This window comes from Xenopus tropicalis, chromosome 1 (assembly GCF_000004195.4).
Source record: "Xenopus tropicalis strain Nigerian chromosome 1, UCB_Xtro_10.0, whole genome shotgun sequence".
Taxonomy (NCBI): Eukaryota; Metazoa; Chordata; class Amphibia; order Anura; family Pipidae; genus Xenopus; species Xenopus tropicalis.
In genome coordinates, this window is record NC_030677.2 from 160,192,916 (window position 1) to 160,207,838 (window position 14,923).

Consider the following 14,923-nt stretch of genomic DNA (forward strand, 5'->3'; position numbering starts at 1 on the left):
AACTGTAAGTCGCCGGTGGGATGGCACACGCTGCGCAGGCGATTTCCTCGCGAGGCAACTTCGCCGATTTGCTGAAATCGCGTGTGCCATCCCACCGGCGACTTACATTTTTGCTGGTGGGATGGCAATTCGGGGAGATTAGTCGCCCGCGAACAGGGAGATTTGTCACGGGCGAGTAATCTCCCGTGTGCCAGAGCCCTAAAGGCGAAATAATTCTGACAGGATTTATCTTTGTTTTTTTTTTTTTTATTAAACAAAAACCTGCCATTTTGCAGGGATGTGTAGGCTTTTTATATCCACTGTATATGATGAGGCTGTGTTTTTTAAACATTTGTCAGTGTTGGTGACCTTGCTGATTGGAGTGGAGTATTCGGTATCCATTCAAATAAGTGATGATAACTCAGATTGACAATCCCCTTGGCTTTTTTACCCTTGTAAGCAAGTTACTAGACTTGCCCACAGATGGAGTGGGCTACACTTTTTCAAGCTAACTTCATGGTTTGTTCCGCAATCAAAATAGATTTAATTCTAAACCTTTTGGTAGCTATAACCAGTGGTACACAGGATTAGCATCTGTTGTATGGCAAAGGTGATGACATGTGGGCCAGCCTACTCTAATGCCCCCATCTGCCTCAGCAGCAGCTTGTACATGGCCTCTCGGTGGAGCTAGCTGCGAAGACACTCTCCTGACTCCCCTTAACTTAGGTGGCTTTGTTATGCAGTTATATTTATTATGTTAATACTGTAGCTACCAGTGGTTAAAACCTAATTTACGGAGTGGAAGAGATGCATGGATCCTCCTTCTTTGCAAAACGGATATGTTCATTTACAGAGCTTCAGTTGGCACAAGACACCCAAGCACTGTACAATAATGCCATTGATGGTTAACAATGTAACAAAATGTATAACTGCCATTCCATTTCTTCCCACGACTTCATGGATTTAAAGGAAAGTTTGCACTAAATATGGACTTTGTTATACAAACTGGGGACTTTAGATGCATTCCATTGCACACAAGTGCTAAAAATAGAATTGTACCCCTTTATTTGTATTGAAAAATGTGGGTCTGTTGCTGCTGACAAGAATGGGGTTGGTAGCATTTCTGGGAGATGCTTAATGAAGAAGCCATTTTACTTTAAACTTCTTTTTTTGTCTACAACACAAATCTTTCCCTCTGGCACTGCTCTGTTGCAGTATACAGAAAATATTACTTGGGGTGGTGCATGGGGTATTTTGCCACCTTAATACAGAAGAACAGACGTTTGCAGCTTTAAAGTCCAGTTTATCAGCTTTGTGTAACAATCGGCTCTGTCAGTGCATTTCAGGTGGTCACATGTATAGCAGAAATATCCAACATTTGGGCAGACTGTAAATGTCCACGTGTGGGCAGCTTGAGCTTACTTACTTACAGCCTGTACTTTGGGGTATACCATGCTGTATCTAGCACTTACCATTGGCGGTAGGAACAATTAAGAAAATACATTAAGGGCATGGTGACAGGCAGCCATATATTTTGGGGGCTACCCAAGCATTTCAGGAGACAGTTAGGTACACTCTGTTCCTAGACTTTCCAGTTCTGAACAATGATAATTTCACACATTCTGCAATTCTAGGCTGTAAAACACCAACATAAAGCATGATATGAACTTATGTCATTTATACGGCGCAGTTAAAGGAGCGATGGGTGGCTGCTTTAACCAAAAAAGGATAAATGCTGCAAGTAGTATTCATATGCTTGTGGCTTATTTGTGCTTTTAATCATTATGGTCTTCTTAGGAAGAACTGTGGTGATGAAAACTACATTCTCCACCAATAGAAATACTGGAACCAGAACAGCCTTTTTCATTCACACTGATGTGAAGCAGTTTCTTTCAAGGAATAATGTTCTAGGAAGGCCATGTAATGAAACCCCCCAATAAGCTGTAAGCTGGTCATACTTTGTCTGATTTGTTTTTCAGCATCAATGAGCCAGCGAAGCTTTTTCCTAATGGGATTTTTAAACCTGCCCAATCTAGGACAAGACATAACACAGGCCTATTAGATGACAACTCAGTTTGGAGTCAGAGGCCTGTGTATTTCTAGCTTTAATACTTCTTGTATGCACTCTTGAAAATTGAACCCATGGGTAGGAGAGAAAAAAAAAAGCATTGGTAGTTAAGAGACCAAGGCATTCAAATGATTTCTGCCTGGAGATAGATCATGATGAGACATGCTGCCTCTCTTGTCCTAGGAACATTACAGCAATAAAAATTAATGACTGCACAGCAGATATCTGATTTTTTTTCAATAGATTCTCTCTTATGGAAGGATAAGCATATGTTTACAGAGACCTTAGAACTTCAATCATTTACATTTTAATATAATATATCCTTTTAGTTTTTTGGAAATTCTAACTTTTAAATGTTTTATAAATGCCCCGCACACTGATTTTGAAGTTATTGCACAGATGGACCTTGCAGCAAAACCATGTGTTTTGCGTGAGTCAAATGTCACATGAAATAGGACTAAATAATGTAATCCCTCAGACAAATGTAGGTAAAAGTCAGGATGGGAGTGTCAAGTCTGACATTTTCTTGTAAGGCAACTGACCAAAGCAAATTAATAGAAAGGTATAGCTGCTATGCTGTGACCCTCTTCATAAATGTTTCCAGAGCTTCTGTATATAACAGCATGTGCACCAGGGCTCAGTGAGGAAAATCTTTAGTTTATTTTTCCAGGCACTTGTCATGGCACTGAGAATAGTGCTGTCAACATTTACATGGGCAGTGTATCATCTGGCTAGTTAAGTTACACAGAGAATAACTCGTGCCCAAGGACTGCTACTCCGGCAGTAATGCCAAACACTATTCCCCCCCCCCTTGTCTTGCTAAAAGCTTGTAAAACATAGCAGAAAGCAGCAGCCCTACAGGTATACATTCCAGTTGGATTTCCGAAGCGTAAAAATGGTGGAAGGGTTGGGACTAGCGATGAGCAAATTTTTCACCTGGCAAACATTTTTACTGCAGAAAAAAAAAAAAAAACCATTGACTTTTTGTGTGGGGAAAAAAGACACCCATTGCCATCAGTGAAATTTTCTATTTAAAAAAAAAAAAAAACTGCAAAAGTCCACTGACTTAAACGTGTTTTTGCTGGTTCACAAATTTTTCAGCAAGTCATATCAGGGTAGATTTGCTCATCACTAGTTGGGACTGATAATAAGTGACTGACAGGAGAGGCTACACTGGAGCAAAGATTTTATCAGCAAAGATAAAGTGAAATCCACAAGTAGACACAGACAAATTCATTTTATTTGCAATGTAATAACATTCTTCGGCTGGTTGTGTGCAGTTTGTCTAATCTTTTAGTGATAAAATTATTTGACCCTTGTATTTACACGAGATATGTTTTAAGTTACTTTCTACCCAAGACCAAGGGTTTGTAGTCTTATTTTTTGGCTTACATGTTAATCATTTCCCTCCCCCTTTTTTTCCATTTGACAGTTTCCTTCCTCAATCCTGCATCAAATTATTTTGTTATTATCTCTGCAGTAAATTTCTTTTTGGCAGTTTTTTTTTTTTTTTGTTTGTTTTTTTGGCAAGACTTACATTCTGATCATTATTTTCTAATTACAGCTGACAGGAATCCCGATGAACTGTTCAATTAAAATGCAACTCAACATGCTGACTAAATCTGTGTCTGGAATAATGTAAGTAGATGTGTGTGTGTGTGTGTGTGTGTGTGTGTTTTTTTTTTTTTTTTTTTTTTTGAATACCCTGTACTCTAAAGCTGGCCATACACGTGGTGATCTGACGATGTTTCGTGTGACCATCGTCCGATCCGCCACACGCAGTCAGGGCTGAAACAGCAGATAAGGAGGTAGAAACAATAGGATTTCTACCTCCTTCTGCCGATTCAGCCCTGACGGCAGATTTTGGTCAGGCGCCTTCCATGGCGCCCGATCAAAATTTTCTAACCTGGCCGATCGGCGATGGCCGAGGTTTCGTACGATAGTATCTGTGCGTGTATGGCCAGCTTTAGTCTCCCCCCCCCCCCCCCCCAGGCCCTTGTCACCAAACCACCCGCATTACCACCCTCTCCCCATCTTTAGCGTGGCCACACATGCTCGCTTGTCCGTACGTACGCGTGTGTGTGGGGAGGTGGGGGTAGGGCAGCAGACTTGGCCCATCACTGCTAAGTAGAAGAATTAACAAATAGGTACAATAATAAAATTCAACTTTGCAATTTTTCCATTTTTAGCCATAGTAACCAGCACACTAATAGTTATATTAACCATGAATTTTCTCTTTAAAAAAAAAAACAAACATAAATGTAAACTGTTCTGAGGATCTAAGAGAATTACTGAATATCTGGCTGCCACCATTATGTAACCTCCCAGTTTTAAAGTTACATGGGGACAAATTATTTTACAATGTCCTTGTGGATTTTGTGCTGGTGTTGTAGGTGTGTTTACAAACAGCATTTTACATTGGATTGTGCGAGTTCATTTTTTAGTAAAAGCAGCACATTTTAATAAAGTTTTTTATTCTTTCCAGTAGCCATACCATATTATGGAAATAGTAAAATGGGGTTTAACTTTCAAAACATGAGGGGTAGTGCGACGGATGTTTTCCTATAGGGATTGTCTAGTGCATGTTTGAAGAAGAGAAATGTTCCATTTAAAGTGTAAGGGCTCTGGCACACAGGGAGATGTGTGTGTCTCCTGTGTCTCGGGCGACTAATCTCCCCTAAATGCCATCCCACCGGCGAAAATGTAAATCGCCGGTGGGATGGCATATGCAGCGAAATCGCGCCAGTTTCCTCTCGAGGCAACTTGCCGCCACGTTTGCCATCCCACCGGCGACTTACATTTTCGTCGGTGGGATGGCAATCCGGGGAGATTAGTCACTCGCGAACAGGGAGTTTTGTCGTGGGCGACTAATCTCCCTGTCTGCCAGAGCCCTAAGGCTAATAATGTACATATGTATATGAGCTAGAGCTCACATTAAATGCTGCTGTGGTGACAGAATTACATGGACAAGTAGAACATTGGAAGGTGTTGAGAAATGTAGCACAATGTGCATGACTTGTAGAGTTACACTAATATATGTCATCCTTTTATTGGCCCTTTGTGTGCTTGGCTATAATTTTTGCTGTAAAGTAGCTATGTGTAATTTCTGATCTATCATCCCAGTGAGCGAACCACATATGGCCAAATTATTACTTGCAGACCAGTAGATCCAGTAGTTGATGCATTCAACTTAACTAGCATGTTTATGCATTGTTTTTCTTTGCCCAAGGTATTATTTCATATTGTTTCATTTGTCTTTGTTTTACTTTTGTTTTGTACAGGCAAACTGGACAGATAAAACCTGTGATTCTACCAGTGCTTTGGTTTGCAGAGGTAAAATAAATATTGACTATACTATTGTCTTATTTTAGTAATTATCCAGCTGCTTATGCAGTTAATGTATTTTAAAGGACACTAGTCATGCCTTATAGCAAAATTAATCAGTGGGCCAGATTAAAGCATAATGATAAAAGCAACTATCACTGAGAATGTTTAAAGGAGAACTTAACCCTAAAGGTCCCCATACACGAGCCGACTACAGCTGCCGATATCGGTCCCTTGGACCGATACGGCAGCTAATCGGCCCGTGTATGGGCAGAACAGAGCGGCCTGGCCGACCGATATCTGGCCTGAAATTGGCCAGATCTCGATTGGCCAGGTTAGAAAATCCAGTCTCATCGGGGACCGCATCAGCTCGTTGATGCAGTCCCCGAACCGACTGCCCCATAACCACAAATGTAATCCCAGGGCCAAACGATCGGATTATTTCTTTTTTAAGTTACTTGCTTCCCAATATGGCCCACCCGTAGGTGTATGGGTAGGTATATATAGGTGTATAGTGTATGGGCACCTTAAGGGCTCCGGTACACGGGGAGATTAGTTGCCCACGACAAATCTCCCTTGTTGCGGGCGACTAATCTCCCCGATATGAAATCCCACCGGCGTAAATGTAAATCGCCGGTGGGATGGCATACGCGGTGGCACGATTTGCAGAAATCGCTGAAGTTGCCTCGAGAGGTCACGCTGCCGCGTATGCCATCCCACTGGCGGTTTACATTTTCGCCGGTGGGATGTCATATCGGGGAGATTAGTTGCCCTCAAGGGAGATTAGTTGCCCGCAAGGGAGATTAGTCGCGGGCGACTAATCTTCCCGTGTACCAGAGCCCTAAAGAGGAATATGGCTAGAAATGCCTTATTTATATTTTAAGTTGCATCTCTACAGTAGGAATGATATAGGTTTTTACAGTTGTCAAAGGAGCTTCCTATCTTGGATTCTGTCCAGGACATTGCATATGCTCAGTGTGCTCTGGACAGCTGTTGAGAAGCTAAGCTCAGGGGTTGTTGCAGAAAATGAGGCTGGCCTGTCATATAATGCTATAGGGCTGATATATTAAATATTCATGCTAATTGCACTAATTTCAGAGCTGCCATATAATGTGAATCTGAATAAATTACTATTTAGCCTTATATTGTGACATTTATATTCTATATATACAGTATATTATGAGTCGGTCCCTAAGATCAGTAACTGACCGCAGCCTGTGTAGTGAATCTGCAGAAAAGATGTGGAGCTACTGGGGCATCTTTGAAGGCACAGACCTTCCCTGCTAAAGGGCTGAGGTTGCCTTATGCTGGTACAGAAGTCCAAAACACAATGTACAACATGTCTAGCCTATTTCTTTAGTTAAACCTTATTTCTCCTTTCATCATTGTGTACTACAAGTTATGTTTTGATATGAGATCGCAGAGTTATTCTCATTTCAATACTCTGGTATTAGTTTCTGCCAATGTATTATTGTCTTACCTGTACTGATTTGTCCCTCTGCAGAGTGGGCACCTTGATGGCCCGGTGTACAACACTTACTACAACATCCTGATCCTCATGCCCATTGTACTTGAGTACCTACAATATGTGCTCATTGGCATTGGCCTCTGTTTTATTACGGTTGCACTCGTTCTTCCCTTCGTTAAACAGGTAGGAAATCATCAGATCTATATAGCTGGTTTCTGCACAACACAAATACCCTGTGTTGCCAAGAATAATTAAAATGTAGGTTGTGAAAGAACATGGAGGGTTATTAACTGTCTTTTATTGTAGTTACCATTGGCAGTCATCAATTGAATGCTAAGAACTGCTCGGTTGCTATGCCTAATTGCACTGGTTTCTGTTTGCTTTTTTTTACTAAAAAACACACACAGTTTATGCCCTATGTGTATGGGGCCAAAATGGCAAAAAGATTTGAGAATCCTGTCTGGCAGGACCACATGCAGAGAGGGAGCTTGGGTCTTTAGACAAATGAGCTGGTTCTGTGCAAGATTCCACCTTGATTATTATACAGCTGTTTTAGTGAAGAGGATAGCTAGAAGGGTACAAAAGATTTCAAACTAAACCCAATGAGGGTTGAATTCTGAGAAATATTAGAAAGGTAAGTTAGGGTTAGATAGAGACATATGGTGGATGGAGTTGGCACAGTTGATACAGAGTTTAAGGTAGTTTTAAATATGTGTTCACTAACAGAAAAAGCTTTAATTAAAATGGGTGTGCTAAAGTGGATGGCACTGGATGATCACTATGTTGTGATTGAAGGGGTCAGCTCCTGCTGTAAGTCTTTATGGGGTATATTCATTTTGCAGATACTGAATGGGGTGGTAGTACTGCCAACACAGTTAAAATGTGCAAGTCTTTGAATAGCTTTGAAACTGCCTTGAGTTTCATTTCACTATTTGGAGGCTTCATCAGATATAGTGCTCTCTAACAACACAGAACATGTATATGTAAAAGAACAATTGGCTAGCAGGGAACAATGGTATTGTCTCTTTAATATACATTTGAAGAAACCTACTCTGCATCAACAAAGACACTAAGCAGATGTTACCATTTTCAGGTCATTCGTTCAGTTGTTATAATTGGACAATATTTTCACAGATATAAACGTAGAATAAAGGTTGTCTTTTTAAAACTGTATTACATCATTACAATTCTGCAGTTACTTCCTTAACCTGGCCACACACAGATTTAAGCTGACCATTTGGCTCCCTTTGGACTGAGTTGGCCCTCAGTTGGGGCCCTGTTCGACCTCCCTAACGCATGATCAAAAATCACCAAATAAGCAGATCTTCAGTGTACAAGCACCTTTAGGAAATTAATGTAGGATCGCTGAGGAATGACTTATGGTGCTTAACTCACATGCAAGGAATAGGCCAAGTGGAGAGAACAATCATTTATGAAATGCAAATATCAATTACCAACAAATTAATGAAAACCATAACATGCATCACAAATATAATTTTACTGGGTGTGTGCTGCCCTTTTGTGCTAAAGTGATTTTTGCATGTTCCAGGTTGTAACAGGAGCCTGTCTGTATAACTTTAAAAACATTTGCTGGTCTTTTCCTTTTTATAACTAAGCCCTTGATACTTTTCCATCTCCCTCCTACTTACCAATGTCAGACCTTGGTATCCCTTCTGTGCCAGCTACAGCTGTGAAATGACGCTGGGAGGCAGGCAGAGATCAGATAAGCTGGAGACAATGTTTTTATTGGAAGGAAAGGTTTATGTATGAGTAAGAAACTGAGGAAGGTTTTCAAAGGAAGAGTAACCCCCTCCCCCATATTTATTTAACAGCACTTTCCACACTTTTTAATTGCATTACAATGTAGTCACAGTATAGTTATTTATGATTTTCTACCCACTATCTGTTCTACAGTGAGAAATATAACTTCCTATCCTACAGTGGGGTATTTTTTTTATTTTTTTGTTTTGTATCTTTTTTGTATCTTTTTTTGGTATCTTTGTGTAGTTATTTGCACTATTAAATTCACAAATAACTGCATCTTAAGTCATGTGACTGATATATATATATATTGTCCTTTCTATAATGTATTGCTAGCAAAAATGTTTTTATCTTGTATCGGTTATTGATTGCTTTATATGTTACTCTGTATGTCCAAGGTATGTAACCCACCTATTGTACAGTGCTGCAGAATATGTTGGTGCTTTATAAATAAATATTAATAATAGTACTGTTCACTACATAGTTCAGTCACAGGGTCAATACAGACCTTTTCTTTTTCCTTGTTGAACTGTGTTAGACTTATCAACTCCCTTCCCAGAGCACCAACTGTATAATTGGCACACTTGGAGCCCACTGTGCAACCACTTCACACCAGATCGCATGTCCCTCTGCTGAGAAACTACAGAGAAACTCTAAACCAGGACTGAAGTGCCTTACATGTCTATGCACAGTGCTGGAATGTGCAGTTGCATTCTACATTCTAGTCGGCTGGGCAAAGCAGTTAAAGAGCAGCCACCCCAGTGTAGGCCCTTTTTTACTTTTCCATCGGACAGTGGTCATACAAGTACAAGTATTGTAGTTGTAGCTTTTTGGGACCTGTGTCACAATACACATGCCTACCTTGGGTAGGTATTGGGTATTTGTTCAGGTTTGAAAATTTTGGTCAGTTTGTCTTGGAGCAAAATGATATCTGTGCTTGTAGGGCCAGCCTGAAAGTAACCATAATATGATGGGTCATACAAACCTGGGCAGTTCAGCTGATACTTTTTTTCTTGTCTGATATGAAACTTTTTTTTTTTGTTCTTAGTTTCAAATGGTTGTAATTATGGTTATCCGTATTTAAAACCAATAATATCAGTGCTTTAAAAGTAGGGATGCACCAAATCCAGGATTCAGTTCAGGATTCAGCCTTTTTCAGCGGGATTTGGATTTGGCCCAATCCATAGTTCTGAGCACAAGAAGAAAGGGGGGCAAAAGGCACACAAAACGAATTGCTGGTGTAAAAAAATACCTCCAACCTGTTTATCCATAGTTCTGGCTGAACCAAATCCTTAAAATCATGTGACTTTTCGTCACATAAACATGGAAGTTCAAATTTTTATTTTTTTTGCTTTGCACACTTTTTATCCATTTTGTGGCTTCATTTGCATGTGCGGATTCGGTTCGGTATTCGCCTAAATCTTTCATGAAGGATTCGGGGTTCGGACGAATCCCAAAATAGTGGATTCTGTGCATCCCTATTTAAAAGGATGTAAGTTAATTTCCTAGAAAGTTGTATCCAGCACTTTGGGCACTTCTGACAAGGATTTTTCGTGGTATTTGGGCTATATGGAGTATTTCAATCTATACTAGGCTAAAATGTGGCGACTGTATGCAGCACAAACACATTCTGACATTGCTTCCATGACGCCATAGAGTAGTGATCCCAAGGGGCCCTGTAACTAAATCAGTTACTTGTTTGGGATACAGGACCAGCTAAGGGTGTCAGCATTCCAAACATTCACTACAAAACACTGTGGTACCTTTTACACTGTCTGCCATAGCCAAGCTGCTGAGTAGAATGCAAATATGAATTTTCCACAATTTCTCTTAAATACATCTGCTTATGAGCATGTCTAGATCTGACTTATTTTACCTTCTGGGAAGAAGCTACATTTCACCTGAGAAATCTTTGCCTCAGCTACAGAATTCAGAACATGAAACGGACAGGAATAGCACAAGGTTATGTTGCATATCCCAAGTGTTAAGATTTAGAACCACTGCTAGATTTTATATTTTTGCTTGGAGACAACAATTTTTATTTTAAAATTTATTTGGGCTTATTTACAGAGAGGTATGTGCAGGTAGTGAAGTGCTAAGGGTTGTGCAGTATTGCACCCATAAAGTGCCTTTCACTCACTGCTTTAATGCATCTATTTGGCTATGTAAGTTGCACTCTGTACTTTGTGCCAGGCACAAGGGAGCCCTATACTAGCATGCCAACAGATGCCAAATTCTCTCCCCTCCTGTACACGGCACTGCCAAGGACAGATAGCACCACATACAGAGAGACCTGCAGCTCTTCCCTTTCCATTCTAGGAAGGCAAATAGTTGTGACTCAGTACTTATGATGCAAATAAACAGAAACCGTGCATTTTGTAACATAGCTGGAAATAACAGCCACATGTCTGTGTTTTCTTAACCTTGTGTCCCCAAATGTCACTGAACTAACACTCTCACCACATTTTCCAAATACAGTCATATTTTAAAGCTTGCTGGGAGATGTTCCCCTACATAGTGGATGCAAATCAAATGCATAATTTTAACAATATATTTAAAAACAAGTTAAATAAAAAAAATCAGCAGAGTCTAGATTTTTGATATTTAGGAGACTAAGTGCAACTAATAGCCTCCGGCTGTGGTTCCATGAAGGAGGCCAGCTGAGAACATGAGGCTTCCTGTGAGTTATTTAACAGCTGGAGGTTTGATGCCTTCACACATACATGTACATCAGTTAAGTGTATAAAACATAAAGTATCTAACTGTAAAACAGTTCTTTTTAACTTATGTTCTTATGTAAGCAGAATTTTCCATAGGCCAGGTGTGCATTAGTTAATGGCAACCCTTGTGTATTTGCGTTTTTGTTTTTTTTTTCCTCAGACCAGGGCTCCTTTTAGAAAAATATTTACCCATTGCCACCATATTAGATAACCCTTTACAGGTGTGCATCTTCACATGAACAGTAGAGTAAAATTTTCAGATTTTATACTTCTGCACATGCTTCAAAGGAGGCCATACAAGCCAACTCTGTCCTTCCTCACATCGGCAGATATCAGATATCGCAGATATCGGTATGTGGTGGGCATATATTCTGCTTATTGTTGTCATGTCTTGCAATAATATTACATGAAAGTGGTTTGTTATCTGGAAACCCACTATCCAGAAAGCTTTGATTAAAATAAAGTTTTCCCATAATTCAAATTTGCATTTTAAAAATAATTTCTCTTTAATAATAAAACCATACCTTGCATTGATCATAAATAAGATATAATTAAACATTACTGTAGGTAAAACAATCCTACAGATCCCATACAAGAAGCAGGTCAGAGGCTGAAACATATGAGAAGAAAGGCTTATTGGTGGCACCCTTTGGACAGTGTAAGCTAGGCCGACATGTAGTCAGGCATCTGGGGATGTGTTTGGGGGCAGGCAGGTTTGTTGGATTAAGCATAGAGACTATAAATGGCATTGTAAGCTTTTTAATCTTGGCACAAAAGAAGCTCCCATGATGGGGGTGGGCTCAATGGTCCAGCTACCAGAGCAAAAATATGTGTTTTTATAAAGCTCTCATCTTTAAAATGATAGACATTAGTAGTGAGTAAATCATTAAATGCAATTGGATATGCATTTTATGACTTTGGGAATCTGATTTAAAGACCCTTACATAATGAAAAGACTTGTTGCCCACTGTTAAATCTCCACTACTGGGCAACAAATCTAACTATTGCCCCAACAACACAGGCAGTATTTTGGGGATTGGAGTGTCTTGTTTGTGCAGAGCTCCTTAGGGCAGTGGCACATGGGGATATTTGTTGCCCGTGGTTAGATCCCCCCTACCATGGGCGACAAATATCCGCAAAGTGCCTTTTCACCAGCAATCAAGAGAATCGCTGGTGGGAAGGCATACGCAGTGTTTCATTTTAAAAAGTTGCCTGAAGTTTCCTGTGCAGTAAACTTCAGACAACTTCGGAAAAAGAAATGCTGTGTGCTTTCCCGCAAGTGATTAACTTTATTTCTGATGGGAGAGTATTTTGGGAGAGTATTTTGGGAGACTTGTGTCCTCTGGTAGCCAAGATTTAACCACGGCTACAAATCTCCCAGTCTGCCACTACCCTCAGACCGTAGGGCGGATTCTTGGCCTGTGGATAAACGCATGTTGGGCATTTGCCCCTACACTCAAGCTTTTGGTTGTATCTCCACCTGGATCCATTGCGCCAGCCTGGCACACAGTGTGCGTTTCACATGTGCCTTTATCCGGGCCAACACAATGGATCCAGGTGCAGGAACATCAATAGGCTTTTTGAAGTGTAGGGGCCGAAAATTCACCCTGTGGCAGCACATCAAGGTATTATAAACTGACAAGGACCAAATCCGATCAAATTTATCCCATTAATGCAACAATCATATGGACATGCGACTTCTAGGCTTCATACATAGAAGTGGATCTTTGCCAGGGAGTCTCCATCCTGTCTGCTATTTAGAGTCTTTCTCTTCACCCCTCTGGCCAGTGGAAGTAAATGATTAAGAAATGGCATATGTATTTTCCTGTGTGGGGGTTAGGTACACACGAGGGAAAATCAGTAATAGTGGCTGAATTACATATTCGTATTCATATTTCATATTTAAGTATTTCTATGGCTATTTCTGTGTCTGCATCCAGCTAGCATTCCTACTCTCCCCTTTTACCAAAGCACAGTGAAATATTTTTTTTATATGCAAGTAGATTAAAATCTGGAATACCTTTATGGACATCCTGTTAAATATCCTTGCCATAAACATGTTAAAGGAGAAGGAAATGCATTTTGGCATTTTATTGCCAAAGGAGTAGCCACATTAGTGCAAGCTAGAATGCTATATTTGTTCTTCAGAAAGCTTTACCTGACCCGAGGAAACAGCCCTAGAATCTCCCTCTGTTTAAGATAGCAGCTGCCATTTTAGCCTGGTCTCAATAGCTTCTGTGCTGCAGCTTTAGCAGATAGTAGCTAAAATTACACAGTTGGGTTGGGGGGTGAATTCTGATGGGAGGAGAAGCTGAGAGGGGGAGAGGAGCAAACTGATCAGACTCGTGCCATGCCCTGAAGAATTTTTCTGAGAGAAGGAAGTCTGACAAAGAAGAACATGTATACACAAAAGAATAAAAGAAATTCTGTGTTTCTTTTCATAGAGGACTCCGTGCAGCTTTTCTGTGAGTGCTTATGGCTGTGTTTACATAGACCTTTCTGATAAAGCTTACTTAGTTTTTACCTTTCCCTCTCCTTTAAATACTACTTCTGGAAGTGGCTATGATTCGGAAATTAGTCCCTCATTGCTACAGTAACAGAGTTCCTGACCATTGGCAGTGATGGGCTTCTAATAAAGCTTTTGAGATCTAACCATGAATTGTTTTTTTTTCTGTTTTTTACCCTCACTTTCCATTCTAAATTACAACCAGACTAATTATTTTCTAGGGCAAATGCTTCTTATTTTGGAATAGTAATAAAAATGTTGATGAAAGTCAGGAGTTTAAAACCCAAAAAGAAAAGTTGACTGCTCCTAACGGAATTGTACTACTGGAAGCCAGATTATAGGTGCGTACAAGGTAAAAAGTCTATATATAAAGCTTTCTTTCCTTTCCCCTTAACCCCATGGAGGGAATATTTAATTTTAAAGAGAAATAATTCTTGGAGCATATAATTTATTTGGGATTTTAATCTGCTGCCATTTTAATTCTAATGTTGACAAAAGGCACGTGGTACTAAAACGGCCATTTTAACCGATGCATAAGCAGACTGAATTTTGGGCTAAAAGTACTTTTTGTGGTGTTGTATTGTAACTGACAGACCATTTCATGTCCTCATACTTCCTCATCAGTCATGTTCATGTTTCACCTGTGGTCCTAAATACAGAAATCCCTATGAAAACAGGTATAAAGTACAGAATTGTCACGTATTACAGGAGAAATAGACACCAGTTCCTTGAGCAGCGGAGAATATTTGTCATCCTTGTTAAGCTGTGTATGGCTAGTCAGCTAATTCTTAGTGTAGGGAACCACTTAGTATATTTCTATCCCTCTTAAGCCTCCATTGATAAGCCGTGCAAGGGTTGTGTTACTGTACAAAGTGCTGACATGCTTCTTTAACATAGAAATTGTTGATGAGGTATCAGGATATGAAAAATGGCTACTTAATTTATTATTTAATCTACTAATGTATTAATACACTCACCATCAAATGTATTTTATTGAATATCTGTCATTTTATGTTCATATACATTGTTTGTGTTTTATGTTATGTTGTAAACATGGAATCCACTGCATGTAAACACCTATGCATCTTTTTCACATT

At 39.9% G+C, this 14,923-nt stretch overlaps 1 protein-coding gene across 3 annotated transcripts in view; it reads left to right on the top strand.

Moving 5' to 3' along the window:
• scarb1 (scavenger receptor class B member 1) overlaps positions 1 to 14,923 on the top strand; it is a 58,386-nt gene that overhangs the window by 37,489 nt on the left and 5,974 nt on the right. Inside the window, exons 9-12 of one of the 3 annotated variants that reach the window (XM_002935287.5) lie at positions 3,612 to 3,685; positions 5,329 to 5,380; positions 6,876 to 7,022; positions 14,048 to 14,178. In XM_002935287.5, coding sequence (XP_002935333.1) covers positions 3,612 to 3,685; positions 5,329 to 5,380; positions 6,876 to 7,022; positions 14,048 to 14,167 — 393 coding nt within the window. In that variant the 3' untranslated portion in view covers positions 14,168 to 14,178. The remainder of the gene's footprint in view (positions 1 to 3,611; positions 3,686 to 5,328; positions 5,381 to 6,875; positions 7,023 to 14,047; positions 14,179 to 14,923) is intronic. The other 2 variants (XM_004910540.4, XM_004910542.4) reach the window with 2 other exon arrangements.